This window comes from Mytilus trossulus, chromosome 6 (assembly GCF_036588685.1).
Source record: "Mytilus trossulus isolate FHL-02 chromosome 6, PNRI_Mtr1.1.1.hap1, whole genome shotgun sequence".
In the NCBI taxonomy this organism is placed as follows: Eukaryota; Metazoa; Mollusca; class Bivalvia; order Mytilida; family Mytilidae; genus Mytilus; species Mytilus trossulus.
This window is the reverse complement of record NC_086378.1, coordinates 73244476-73259986: the sequence shown is the minus strand read 5'-3', so window position 1 is coordinate 73259986 and position 15511 is coordinate 73244476. Positions and strand designations below refer to the sequence as shown.

Here is a 15511-nt window from a genome sequence, read left to right as displayed (position 1 = left end):
CACGTGATTTTGATTGTAGAACCAAATGTTCTGCGTGTGTAGATTACCATCCGTGATAAGTATAACGGGAATTGATTGACTTTTTGCGCATGTCAGTGTTATACATATAAGTGTAGGCGTAGGAATTTTTGGCTCCAAACAATTAGGTTGTATTTATATATAACTGTCACGGAATAGAAGTTCCTTCATAATATAAGTTCCAAATGGAAACAATATTCTGAAATATTATTTCCACTGGAATAAATATTACAGTAAATATTCTTAACGGAATAAATGGTATAGAATATTTGTTCCGTCAGGTATAGGTATTATGACATTGTTTATAACAAAGTTTCCATTGGAACTTCTGTTAGGTGGAACAAATATACATTGACATAGCGACGGTTTTATATAATAGCTACCTCTAGCCTATACTTCGTACTGTGAATATCGTTATTTTTACGTGTTTTTTTAAGAAAAAAGATTTGCATAATTTTGAATAATATTGATAAATAAATTGAATTTTATGTACTAGGTGGATTGGTTATACTAACGTAATCGTATTTCGACTTTTGCACCAAATATTTAATAGCCCTTGAGTCCTTATGACTCGATTTCTTTTCTATTTCAATATTTACAAACAAAATTATGGGTTTTTTTCTTATTTGACTAGTGTGGTCCAACAATTAGAGTTTCGTTGGTATTGACAAAAGGACACATGTTTCCAAAATGGGTTTTCCGGTCACGAAACATTCAGTTATTCAGTTATTCAAACACAAACGTTTTTAACATGAGTTTATTTTTATTGAAATTGTGTTATTGTCGTCACATTGTATAATGTATATTATGTTTATATTGATAATTTGTCTTGTTAAATCGGCAGCTCACAATATGCAGTACTCGAACTAGTCAACAACATAAGTGTGTGTTGTGTTTTTCTTTAAATAGTGTATTAATTAGTTGATTCTGAATTTCGTTTAATATTTTACACCTTTCTAAATGACCGGTTTCTAAATGCAAAATGCAAAATACTAATACTATCACATTATAAATATTTACCTTTGCCCCCTACAGGCATCGCAGGAAGATACGATGGCCATACCGTTCCTGGAATGGCCCTTAGTATTTCCAATTGGGTGTTACTGATTATTTTTGATTTGTTCAACCTCATAATAGCACCAGTATTATAGTTAATTGTCTGAGGTAATTGTGCTGGCGGAAACACTCCGTCAAAGAATCGCCTGACAATGTCTGGTGATACTTTAAAATTTAGGAAGAAAAATCTGGCGAAGTATTTTTCCTCTTCTGTAAGTTGGGAAATAGAAGTCATGATTAAACTTTATAAATTCTTGGGAACAACTTTGATCCTACGTATTCAGCCCTTTACTCCGTTTTTTTAACTTTGTCAGCATCAGCCATCTGTAAGAATAATAAAAATCAAAACAATTTAATATGCCAGTTTTAGCTGGCGGCACTTAAGGTGGAAGCATAGTTTTGGAATAAAGAACGATAACTCTCTGCACACGACCCATCTAAAAAACTCGTCACTAGCATTAAATCTCGTACGATTATTTTTAAAATGACTGCCGAGTTTATCGTTTCATCACGATCTTGAAAGAACGGAACAGAGATAAACAATTTCGATGTTAAATACGACATGAATTTTTATTTGTTTACAAAAAGAAGAAGTAAGAAATTTTGGTAATTTGTGTAGTTTATTTATATTTATTGTACCACGGAAATAAGCGAAGTTTGTTGTGTCTTCTGTATTGTTATTTGTCTGTTTGCCTTTTTTTATTTTTAGCCAAGGCCTTGTCAGTTTATTTTTATTTGACTGTCCCTCTTGTATATATCGGCCCTCTTTTGGGCCGTACCATATGACGCCAAGTTTCATCTTCTGCTTCATCTTTCCAATATCAGTGACAGTGAAAGCAAATTACCTAAATAATCACAGGTACTTCATTTAAAGTCACGATATCATATAATATAATTATGCTAACATTTGTAGTGTAAAGTGTACGTCCAGGTATAAGGGAACACAAAAAAACAGATGCTCCGCAGTGCTCAGCTTTATACGACCGAAACAGTTGGGGCAAGTATGGACACAACATGCAAGCTGGATTCAGCTCTAAATTTGGATTGTGATTAAATAGTTGACACAGCATATGTTTCTGATACAGAATGAATGTGGTCTAATGAAATTAACATTTTGTTTTTGCCTTTGAGCAATTCACTATGCTGTTGAATATTAATCGTCTCAAAAAAAAATTTGAAGAAATTTTCTTTTTATCTATGAAATCTGAAATGGAAAAAAAAATGAACAACCACCTTTTTTCCTTATTCCAAAACTGATCTCAATTCAAATTTCTAATGGAGTTTGCAACAATAACTACTCATTCAAATACATAAATAAAATGTTAAAATGTAAAAAAAAAAGTGCTTGTTATCACTGAATGGCAAAGATTGTTTTAATTAATCAGTTGGTAGTAAAAGTGAATATACATTGTATATTGTATAAAACAATTATTTAAGTTGATTCAACTACTATTCTGGACAAAGAAATATAACTCCAATTGAACATATCTTGCTATAGCGCAATATTGGGCAATTAGATATTTCTTGCTATTGCACAATACTGTGCAATAGAAAATACTTGCTATTGCACAATAATGCATGTGCAATTGACGATTTCTTGCTATTGCGCAATTGAAAATTTCTTGCTATTGCACAATACTTTGCAATTGAAGATTTCTTGTTATTGCTGAATACTGTGCAATTGAAAATTTCTTGCTATTGCACAATACTTAAATATAATAATTTTGGATTCTGATTTGGACCAACTTGAAAACTGGGCCCATAATCAAAAATCTGAGAACATGTTTAGATTTAGCATATCAAAGAAGCCCAAGTTTTCAATTTTTGTTTAAATCAGACTTAGTTTAATTTTGGACTTAAATGTAGACCAATTTGAAAACGGGACCAAAAATTAAGAATCTACATACAAAGTTAGATTTGGCATATCAAAGAACCCCAATTATTCAATTTCAAATTTTAATTTTGGACCCCGATTAAGACCAACTTGAAAACTGGGCCAATAATCAAAAATCTACGTACATTTTTAGATTCAGCATATAAAAAAAAACCAAGAATACAATTTTGGTTAAAATCAAACAAAGTTTAATTTTGGACACTTTGGACTTTAATGTAGACCAATTTGAAACGGGACCAAAAATTAAGAATCTACATACACAGTTAGATTCGGCATATCAAAGAACCCCAATTATTCAATTTTTGATTAGATCACACAAGTTAGTTTGGACCATTTGGGCCCCTTTTTCCTTAACTGTTGGGACCAAAACTTCCAAAAACAATCCTAACCTTCCTTTAATGGTCATAAACCTTGTGTTAAAATTTCAAAGATTTCTATTTACTTATACTAAAGTTATGGTGCGAAAACCAAGAAAAATGCTTATTTGGGCCCCTTTTTGTCCCCTTATTCCTAAACTGTTGGAAAAAACTCCCAAAATCGATACAGACCTTCCTTTTGTAGTCATAAACCTTAAGCTTGTGTTAATATTTCATAGATTTCTTTTTACTTATACTAAAGTTATTGTGCGAAAACCAAGAAAAATGCTTATTTGAGTCCCTTTTTGTCCCCTAATTCCTAAACTGTTGGGACCAAAACTTACAAAATCAATCCCAACCTTCCTTTTGTGGTCGTAAACCTTGTGTTAAAATTTCATAGATTTTTTGTTACTTATACTTAAGTTATAGTGCAAAACCAAATGTCTTCGGACGACGACGACGACGCAGACGAAGACGACACAAACGACGACGACGACGCAGACGAAGACGACACAAACGACGACGACGACGCCAACGTGATACCAATATACGACCCAAAAAAAATAAATTTCGAGATAAACGTAGTACTCAGAGTAAAATCCGGTGCAGTGGTTGACAATGACTACTAATATTCATCTGCCACATAATTCCCCATATCTGGTAACAATGATAATGACGTTGGGTATAATGTGGAATGTGACCATGGTTATTCATGTAGCCCAGACTAATTGAACTTATTAAATGGGAAAAAAAAAATAGATCGAAATTCACAATCTTCTAATTATGTACTTCCTTTGACTAACTCTCAACAAATCTTGTCATCAATTATGACACCTATATACACATGGAAAAAGTATTGCAACACCAAATTGAAATTCAAATAAAATAAAACACTCTTTATTTGTTTTGTGATATAATTTGTTGAAATAAAAATAATTAAACATTATTTAAATATCACCTGAGTATAATCAATATCTATCGACTCGGTAAGTTTGTATCTCCACATGCAGCTACTGTACCCGTAAACAGCAAAACAGATGTTTTTATCCTCATTGTATTCAACAGTTTAAATAACCAATAAAATTGAGAATGGAAATGGGGAATGTGTCAAAGAGACAACAACCCGACCAAAATAAAAAAAAACACAACAGCAGAAGGTCACCAACAGGTCTTCAATGTAGCGAGAAATTCCCGCACCCGGAGGCGTCCTTCAGCTGGCCCCTAAACAAATATATACTAGTTCAGTGATAATGAACGCCATACTAATTTCCAAATTGTTCACAAGAAACTAAAATTTAAATAATACAAGACTAACAAAGGCCAGAGGCTCCTGACTTGGGACAGGCGCAAAAATGCGGCGGGGTTAAACATGTTTGTGAGATCTCAACCCTCCCCCTGTACCTCTAACCAGTGTAGAAAAGTAAAAGCATAACAATACGCACATTAAAATTCAGTTCAAGAGAAGTCCGAGTCTGATGTCAGAAGATGTAACCAAAGAAAATAAACAAAATGACAATAATACATAAATAACAACAGACTACTAGCAGTTAACTGACATGCCAGCTCCAGACTTCAATTAAACTGACTGAAAGATTATGATTTCATCATATGAACATCAGGCACAATCCTTCCCGTAAGGGGCTTAGTATCATACCATCATAACATATATGAGAAGAACATAACCCGTGTCATGCCAACAACTGTTTATAGAATAATTGTGTTTAGTTCCGACGCAAAGACCTTATCAGTGACTCAATATCAACGCCAAAATATGCAATCTTTAATGACTTGACAACAGTATCGTAATTATATCCCTTCTTAATAAGTCTATTCAAAGGTTTTGTAAGTTTATGAGGTGAATACTGACACCTTTGTGCTTTATAAAGAATATTTCCATAAAAAAATGGATGTGAAATACCTGAACGTATAAAAAGTCTGCATGTTGAGCTATATTTACGAATGATGTCTTTATACCGATGATAAAATTTAGTAAATGTTTGACTACTTATGTGATTGACACCTTGTAATTGGTCATCCACAACTCAAAACTGCAGCAAGATGGCAGATAATCACCATGAGAGAAGCAGTTATGTCGCTGTGACAATTGCACGTTTTATTGGTCATCATCATTCCACTATAAGTCGTTTTGAGAGAACAAAAATCAGGCAACAAACGATATTTAAGACCTTCCTAGGTCAAGAAGACCCTCTATAACATCTGCTTGGGAAAATCAAGCATAATGAAGGTTGGTCAGAAGGTAACCCATTGCAAACAATACAATCCTAAAAAGAGAATGAGAACCACACAGGAGCCTATAACAAGAACTGTTCGAGATCGGCTCATCGCTACTGGTTATCGTGCGATAAGACCAATTCGGGGACCTTTGCCTATGAACAGACACACCCCAGTTGAAACACGTCATAAAATAAACAATAGCCTTCATCAGGAATGGTTGCTGTTACCTTAATCAGAAGACGCTAAGATGCGGTTATTCGTTTGAATGGAGGCTGCGCACAACGTACTAGTTATTTGGCGTATAACGATCAACCATGCATGATATGATGTGAACAATCATCTAAAGATTAATTTTGAAATGTCTGACATTGTAAAGTTCGATTACAGTAAAAGTTGTAAAATGCATATTTTTGTACAAAAAACACTTAATTTTGTTATAAAAATTTTGGTTCGATAAAACATTTTTTTTCATACATTTGTTGTTCTTTTTTAATGCCAATAATATCGTCAACAACGTTTCAATATTATTTTACAAATATTTTATCATATTCAATCCAAAATAATAGGCTGATTTTTCAAGTTTTTAAAAATCAAGGTGTTGCAATACTTTTTCCCATCTACCTTATACAGTCCCAGGAAATGGAAACTGTTTTTTTTTTCTCTCTTAGTTTAATAATAAAAGGAGACTCGAGTCTGAGTTGTACATGGAGGTATATATATATTGTATGTTCCCATATTGTCCAAAATTCGATTTTATTGGAAGATTGAGATATCATAAACCATGATTATACCATGACTTTTGGTATATATAGTGCATTTTACTTGGAAGTAATGTATGTGGGCTACATCCATTGAAATACAAGTTGCAGAAGTTGCCTGTGTATTATATGCATCAGTTTAAACCTTATCAAAACATTTTCACTCTACCGAATACTTAAAAGCATCTGATTGAAAAGTAATTTCGTCATCTTTTGTTCGCAGTTACAAGATCTTGAAGAAAGATTTACAAGACTGATTTGCTTTAAACCAGATCTTCTTGAAATATTGAGATCAAAATATTTTTTTAACCAAAAACCAAGTGTACGCCAGGGCGTTTTGACGTAAACGTAGCTACGCGCATGAATTATGTTCTCCTTTAAAAAAAAAAAAAAGAGGGGACATTTTTTAATGGTTGACCTAATAAATGTTATATTCATATTACCTTAATGATAAGATGAATCCCTCATCTCCACCACGATTAACCTGAACTACTAAGGGTACACAGTCTTATTTTCATGTTCATATCAACAGTTTCAGTTATATCTACCAGGAAATAATTCTTAACAGTGTGTTTTCCTGTTTCACTTAGAATAAATAAGGTCATAAGTCTCTGAATATTCTAAATTATCTCTGTACACTCAAACTTTTAGCCGACCATGTCTATACGTGATTTATAAGTCATGGGTAAATACAGGGGGTCTGGATGAGGTTTAAGAATTATAAAAATTAGGTCAAAATGCACAAGGAAATAGTATAAGAGGAAACTATATATATTTATAATGAAAAAAGAGATTTACAAATATGAAGAATACGAGAAAGAATAATTGTGTAAAATTAAAGAACTGGGCAATATATATAAGTTGCAAAACTTGTGTCTGGTCCTTTTGTCAAATAATATATCTTTTGGGCAATAACACATGTTTAAACTAATATAATTTTTAACCGGATTTGTGTGACAAAAACGTCGGTAATTGATTTGGGGATGTACGGCGGGCAAGCGGGCGGGCGGGCGGGCGGGCGGCAATCAAATGTTGTCCGTGCATTAACTCATGAACCGTTCAACCAAAGCTTTTAAGATTTTAATATGTTGTTACTGATGACAGAATGGAGGTCAAGTTCAATAATGACGATTTTGACTTTTATCGTTCAGGAGTTATGGTTTTTGAAAGATTGAAAAATGGTGTTTCCAGTCGTGTCTGTGCATTTTCTTATGAACCATTCAACCAAAGCTTTTGAAATTTTTATATGTTGTTACTAATGACAAAATAGAGGTCAAGTTCAATAATGACGATTTTTTTCTTTTACCGTTCAGGAGTTATGGTTCTTGAAAGATCATAAAATGGCGTTTCCATTCACTTTGTTGCATTTAATCATGAACCATTCAATCTAAGCTTTTCAAATTTTGATATGTTGATACTGACGAAAAAATGGAGGTCAAATTTGATATTGACAATTTTCACTTTCACCATTCATCAGTAATGGTTCTTGTGATATTGCTAGGACACAAATAAGTATAGATTATAACATGCCCTTTTCCATATTGGCCCTGGTATCATCCCGAGACTCCCATATCGGCCTCGAGGCTTTAGTCGAGGGCCGATATGGGTCGAGGGATGATACCCGGGCCAATATGGAAAAGACATGTTATAATCTTTTTATCACATATTTAAGTTCTGCAGTAAAGAGAAAAAAAACGTAAATTATATCAATTTTATGATGCATAAAAGGTAAAATCTTAAGCAAATTATCACAAACGTGTTGTTAAGGATGCAATGACGTCACGTCATTAGGAACAGGGCACAATATGGATATGTCTTTTTTGTCCCGGGCTATTTATCACATATTTGTTATGAATACATTAGGTTTTGCATATGCAATAACCTCAAAATTGCCCGGGGCAAAAAAAGACATATCCATATTGTGCCCTGTTCCTAATGACGAGACGTCATTGCATCCTTAACAACACGTTTGTGATAATTTGCTTAAGATTTTACCTTTTATGTATCATAAAATTGTTATAATTTACGTTTTTTTTCTCTTTTCTGCAGAACTTAAATATGTGATAAAAAGATTATTATAACATGTCTTTTCCATATTGGCCCGGGTATCATCCCTCGACCCATATCAGCCCTCGGCTAAAGCCTCGAGGCCGATATGGGAGTCTCGGGATGATACCAGGGTCAATATGGAAAAGGGCATGTTATAATCTATACATAAATCCGGTTTGCTGTCGAAGTGACAGCCTCTTGTTAATACTGCATCTGATAATATGGAAAATATCAATTGTAAAATCATTTTCATGAAAACATACAGAATAGTTAAAGAAATTGCCATAACATTTACAGAAAACGATATTAATGACCGCCCATCCATTACCTCACACTGGCACATACCGGATATTGAATCATTTGAAGGTGAATGCCCTCAATTAATCAATAAATCTCGTCACGTTAAACATCTTCTGACATCAGACTCGGACTTCTCTTGAACTGAATTATAATGCGCGTAATGTTATGCGTTTACTTTTCTACATAGGCTAGAGGTATAGGGGGAGGGTTGAGATCTCACAAACATGTTTAACCCCGCCGCATTTTTGCGCCTGTCCAAAGTCAGGAGCCTCTGGCCTTTGTTAGTAAACTTTTGTTTTATTTTAATTTTAGTTTCTTATGTACAATTTTGAAATTAGTATTGATTGATTGTTGGATGTTGAAATTAGTATGGCATTCATTTAAAATATCACTGAACTAGTATATATTTTTCGCTACATTGAAGACCTGTTGGTGACCTTCTGCAGTTGTTTTTTCTATGGTCGGGTTGTTGTCTCTTTTGACAAATTCCCCATTCTCCATTCTCAATTTTATGATAAACAGGAGAAAAGTTTTTTAAATACTTTTCTTTATTTTAAATGGGAAATGATTGAATTCTCCATAACAGGTGATCGTACTTCTGAAAGGATATCCGAATATAACTAAATATTTAAATTAATAATGTAAATCAAATTAACCCCGAGTCTTTGGGACAGTAAAGAATTTATAGGAAAAAAATAAGAAGCTTAAAATACGAGATGGAAAGTATGATGAACTTGAATGTTACTAAATAATGTTTAAACACTCTACTTCAATATTTTCTATCAAAAAAAATGATTACATGTAAATATGAACCAATCACATACCAAAAATACATGATTAACCCAATGTGTATATATATATATATATATAACTCGTCTAAACATCAACCCAACAATGTTAGATCTGTAAATTTGCTTTCGCAAATTTTTGGTTCTTCCCTCGCCGGGATTCGAACCCATGCTACTGTGATATCGTGACACCAAATCGCCTGCACTGCAGCCGTCCCGATAGATATATATATATATATATATATGCATTAAAACGTTTCTCTTAGAATCGATCCAAACTGTCAAACAACAGCGACGAAAAGGGCAAATCAAACGTAAAAACAATTTTTTCTATCAGAATTTTCCAATGTTGTTTTTCTGATGACTAGTCTCACTGTGTCTAAACCACACCGGCACAATTTGCTCGGACTCGATGGTATCTTACATCCGGCACAATGACGGAAAACCAATAGACAAAAGAATGATAGGTTTCTCCTTATTATTTTATTTTTTTGATGATGTCGAAGAATATATTTACATATACAACTATTTTCTATTGTGAGATGCAATATTTTCTACAACCGTTCTATATTAACGGAGAAATAAGTCAAAATGCATGTCAAAATGACGAATTGAGTGAACCTTGCCTCGACATTGTTTAATTTCTCGTTAAATTGTTCACATTGTACGGAAAAAAAGGTACGGGAAGATAGATTTTGACACGGAGATTGCAAATTTAGTTATTATGGGCATCTCAATAATTTTATCTCTGTGTATGGAACGAAAGAAAAGGGTTATGTCAAATTAAAATAAACCGGTTTCGTCAATGTTGTTACTACACAATCACCCGGTTTCGTCTATATATATAACCCGGTTTTTTATTATCTTTTTTAACAAACAATTTATGAAAAGCAACTTTGGCACGGATCTGAACATTGTCTTTCGAGAATTTAAATATATATTCATTGTAAAGTAAACTTGGCGTGTTTAAATCTATTTTAAACGGGCACTTATAGTTAATTATGATAATACACATGTTCATAATGAAAGGCGTATCCCTTATTTCACTTAACTTCAAACTAATTTTAAATTAATGGAATATAAATACTCAAAAGCAAACAATGGTATCTAATTATTTTGTAACTTTATTATATTTTCTTTGTTTATAATAGTAGTATGTAAAGATGGAAAATAAAAAGTATGTGTTTTGATTGTGTCATAATTTTAATTTACTATACTACATTATAAACACTATGCATTCAATCATTGACGAACAGTCTTAAACCGACTATAGTCTATACTGTTCTGTACAAATTAATCATGCATGCAGTCCTGCCAGATTTTCTGGTACTATATACTAAGTTTACTGTGTTACTTGCGCACAAAGGCGAGTTTTCATACTTAAGCATCCATAACATAACAGTGAGATTTGTACCTTTCTCCCCGTTTCTGGTAAGCACATTTATTTTCCTAGGCATGTTTTTCACATCATTTTTACAGTTCAAATTCATTTTTTTACAGTTCAAATTCAATTAAAACTTCAAGATAACTTTCGAAAACAATATCTGACAGTTTTGTATTTTCAATGTGAATAAAAGTTGGTTTGCAAAACCTGACCGTCATTTATATCTAGGGCTTATTTAGAAGAAGTGACGGTAACCACTTATCCCATACACATTGACAATGAGACAACTTTCTTTTAGACACACATATGATGTTGAATTAATCAAGTTTATGTCAGCGTATGCCTTAAACAATGAGAAAAACACACAAACTGCACGAAAGCAAACTATAACAGGGCCCTAAATTATAAATGTAAAACAATTCAAACAAGAAAACTACCTGCCTATTTTATGTTCAAAACACATATGGTATAAAGCAACCAAAAACAACCATGGAATTACAAGCGTGTGACTCGGGAATGGACTGAGTCTAAGTGTTGTCGCTGACACGAACAGTACAACAAAAGTACAAATAATGAAAAAAAAAATGATGAATAAACCTTAACTCGTCTTATGACAGAGCCTGTACAGTAAATTCGTGATTTGTTCCAAAACTTGTATCATAGTTAAAATTATCCCTTAAATATAATAAACATACATGTATTCGCAGTTTACTATTAAGTCCACTATCACTGAACTAGTATACATATCTATTAAGGGGCCAGCTAAAGTACGCCACCTGATGCGGGAGTTTCTCGCTTCATTGAAGACCCATTGTGGCTGTTTTCTGCTCTATGGACGGACAGACGGGTGTATACAATAATACGTCCTGTCAAAATTGGGACGGGCGTGTAAAAAGGCAAAGAAATGGAAAAAAAATCGTAATTAAAGGTAAATAAGTTTTATTATGATATCGCCCAAGTCGATTTATTTGTAAATTTGTCTGCCTTGTCATTTTCCTATATAACTTATATATTATATATTTGAAAAAAAGGTATAGAAATCGATAAAAAGAACTTGATATTCGGCATTTATTGTAATAAACATAATCCAACTCACATAATCCGATTTCCCGGGTGTCCATGTTTTCTCATTTCTTACAATATTTTAATTCGGTATTCACTTTATAAGATAAGTGGCGAATCTAGATGACGTATAGGTTGCACGCCCCGACCCCACCTTTGGTTGCCAAAACTATATTGATTCCTGTATTTAACGATTTTGTAAAGCAAAAAATAATCAAAAGATTGTTCGACTCGCTACGCTCGGCGATATGTAAAAGTTGTTCGAAATACGCCCACTTTGAAATAAACTGAATCCGTCTGTCCGTATATATACGTCAGTGTACGATCATCATAACACAATGGCGACAGTACAGACTCGTTTTTTTTTAATAATGTTAACAAAATAATTATTATTGAATTTTATCGATGACCTGAGACTATTATACTAATTTGTACATAGCAGTATAGTTACAATTAGTGATAAATATATTTTATTTTAATGCATGGTAGTTTTAATCCTACATTCATTTTCTGTGTCGATTATGCATGCATATACATTTGTCTTATTATCAACGTTTATCCTTAAGAAGATTTATTTTTAACGATGGTAGAAAAGATTCATACATCATAATGATTAGATTACTTATAAATTTCGGAATGCAAAGTAAAATTAAAATATTTGTGTTCTATAAGAGTAGGAATTTGCTTATTATTTATTTGAATCTGAGAATCATATAAATAGTAAGCCGCTGTCCGGTGAACGAACTTGTTTTCGAACGACCCACAAAACTCCTTTTGAACACTGAAGTTAAATAATCAATTATAATGTAATGCCATTATGATTTATTTTTTTTTACCAAACCGGGTTATGCATTTTGAAATCTATGACGAAACCGGGTTGTATACATTGACGAAACCGGCCAGTTCCATTTTGACATGACCCTTTTCTTTCGTTCCATACACAGAGTTACAATTATTGAGATGCTCATAATAACTAAATTTGCAATCTCCGTGTCACTATCTATCTTCCCGTACCTTTAATTCCGTACAATGTGAACAATTTAACAAGAAATTAAACAATTTCGAGGCAAGGTTCACTCAATTCGTCATTTTGACAAGCATTTTGACTTATTTCTCCGTTAATATAGAACGGTTGTAGATAATATTGCATCTCACAATAAAAAAATAGTTGTATATGTATCGATACTATCAAAAAAATAAAATAATAAGGAGAAACCTACCATTCGTTTGTCTATTGGTGTTCCGTCATTGTGCCGGATGTTAGATACCATCGAGTCCGAGCAAATTGTGCCGGTGTGATTTAGACACAGTGAGTCTCACCTGTCTAAAAGTATAAAAGCCAGGTAGAACAATGTAGAACATCGAAGACATAATCGATCACTATCTCCATTTCGGATATTTCATTTAATGTACAATTTATTGCATTTGTATTGTACAATCGCGTAGTCAATTAAAAACTGGTAAACAAAACAAAAAAATTGTAAGAGTTCCACGGAACCCAGTGTCTCGCCTACTTTTGCTGTTAATCGCAGGCTCAACAAAAATGGGGGAAACAATCAATGAAAATATTCCTCTTAATACTAACTTATGATTTAAGTCCAAGTTTGGTAAAAATCTAGAATAGTTAATGAATCTAATAAATGTTTTGAAAACTTTAACTGCAAACTGTATTTAATGTTAACTGGAAGAAAATAGAAGTCCATTTAAAAGTAAAATACAGAAAAAATGGATTTATATTTTTACAAAATTCACTTCTGGATACCATTTTATTATCATAAACAAGCTTCGGTCCAAGCTTGGTAGAAATCCAGTATAGTTTAAGAAAGTTATTAAAATTTAAAAAACTTTAACCACAGAGTGAATGTAATGTTTCCCCGTAGAAAAAACTAAGTCCATTTAAAAGTAAAATACGGAAAAAATGGAATTTTATTTTTACAAAATTCACTTCTGGATACCATTTTATTATCATAAACAAGCTTCTGTCCAAGCTTGGTAGAAATCCAGTATAGTTTAAGAAAGTTATTAAAATTTAAAAAACTTTAACCACAGAGTGAATATTTGTAGACGCCGCCGACGACGACACCGACGACGACGGAATGTAGGATTGCTTAGTCTCGCTTTTTCGACTAAAGTCGAAGGCTCGACAAAAATGATCTAGAAAGTATCTTAAAATAAACATTAAACTGCTAGGACATAGTATGTTCATACATATCACGTTCCCGCGCATTGTTTTGTGGCACCGATTAATATGATTTGATTATGCAATTGGCGTGGGCTTTATTTTTTATTTAGGGACATTCAAGAGGTATTTATTCTAATGTTGAAGGTTGGTTATTCTTCAATTTTCAGATATTTTAAGTGTAAATAAAGTTTTCCTGCATTTTGATACTTCAAGTCTTGCTATTATCATAGTATTAAAGAACACATTTAAAAGGAAAACATGTAAGGTGACAATTAGAAAATGCACATGAATGCACTGTTACAGGTTCAACTACATCTTCTTTTTTTTCGTATTATAAATATTTTATTCGAGGATATAAAAAAAACACAGCTACGGTTACGGAAATTTAATTTTTAAAGAATAGCACAAATCTAAATTATAAGGGACGACAAGAAAAGGATCAGGACAATGAGTTTTCGGAAAAGTTGAGCATTTAGAAAATGAAAATAAAAATTCAGATAAGAAGTAAATAGACAACTTTGAGTGACATAACATCCTTCATATTCTATATTTCAGAAAATAATAAATTTAAAAAATGTACACGTTCAAATTCTAGTTTTTCTGTGTACCTTAGAAGAAAAATAGATTTTTTTTTCAAAAGAGAAATAAAAAGATCCCATAGAAAGAGAAAATCTTTAGAGAAACCAAGTCGTCAAGTACTTACAAAATACACAGTGTTTGTATGCATGATGTGTTTGATATCTGAACTTATATAATATAAAAGTATCTACTCTAGTGATGTGATTTGTCCCAATTTATATTTAACTTTCATAGATTTTGATACATTTCTGAATGATTGAAATTATCATGTAAACCCACTTAAACTAACCGATTAAGTAACCACAAGCATTTCTCTTTAAACAATGTTTTTATACTGCTAGATAAGCATTGCCATTTAGCAACGAAAAAACAAAAGAATTTACATAGTTGACATACTTGGAAGGCCTGTTACGAACGATTTCAACAAAATAAAAAAAAATAGGCGTGTTATTCGCCGTTTTGTGGATAATTTAATTAGAATTTACAACAAAAAGAGTTTCAGTGGGACATACAACTGCACAATCGAAATATAAATGAGCTTCACGACCTGGTGACATTTCTCAAATATACCTGGCTATGGCATGGTATTGGTTGCAAAAATTCGATATTTTTCATTTAAATGCAATATTTTATATTTAATTGGTATATTTCTTCATTTAAATGCCATACCTGGCGTTATTATACATTATACAGGATATAAATGTTTTTTGTAAAAAATACAAGTGGTCGCATCCGTGATCAGTCTCAACCTTTATATATGTTATGTATTATCATCAAATACAACTTACATTTACATATTAGAAATGAACACAAATGCGACCACTTCCATGTAAGAAAGAAACTGTCTAAT

At 32.5% G+C, this 15511-nt stretch overlaps 1 protein-coding gene across 1 annotated transcript in view; it reads right to left on the bottom strand.

Moving 5' to 3' along the window:
* LOC134722999 (uncharacterized) overlaps window positions 1–1309 on the bottom strand; it is a 30329-nt gene extending 29020 nt beyond the window's left edge. The window contains exon 1 of the mRNA XM_063586628.1: window positions 1039–1309. Within this exon, the coding sequence (XP_063442698.1) occupies window positions 1039–1309 (271 nt within the window). The remainder of the gene's footprint in view (window positions 1–1038) is intronic.
* Between the last annotated feature and the right edge of the window lie 14202 nt (window positions 1310–15511).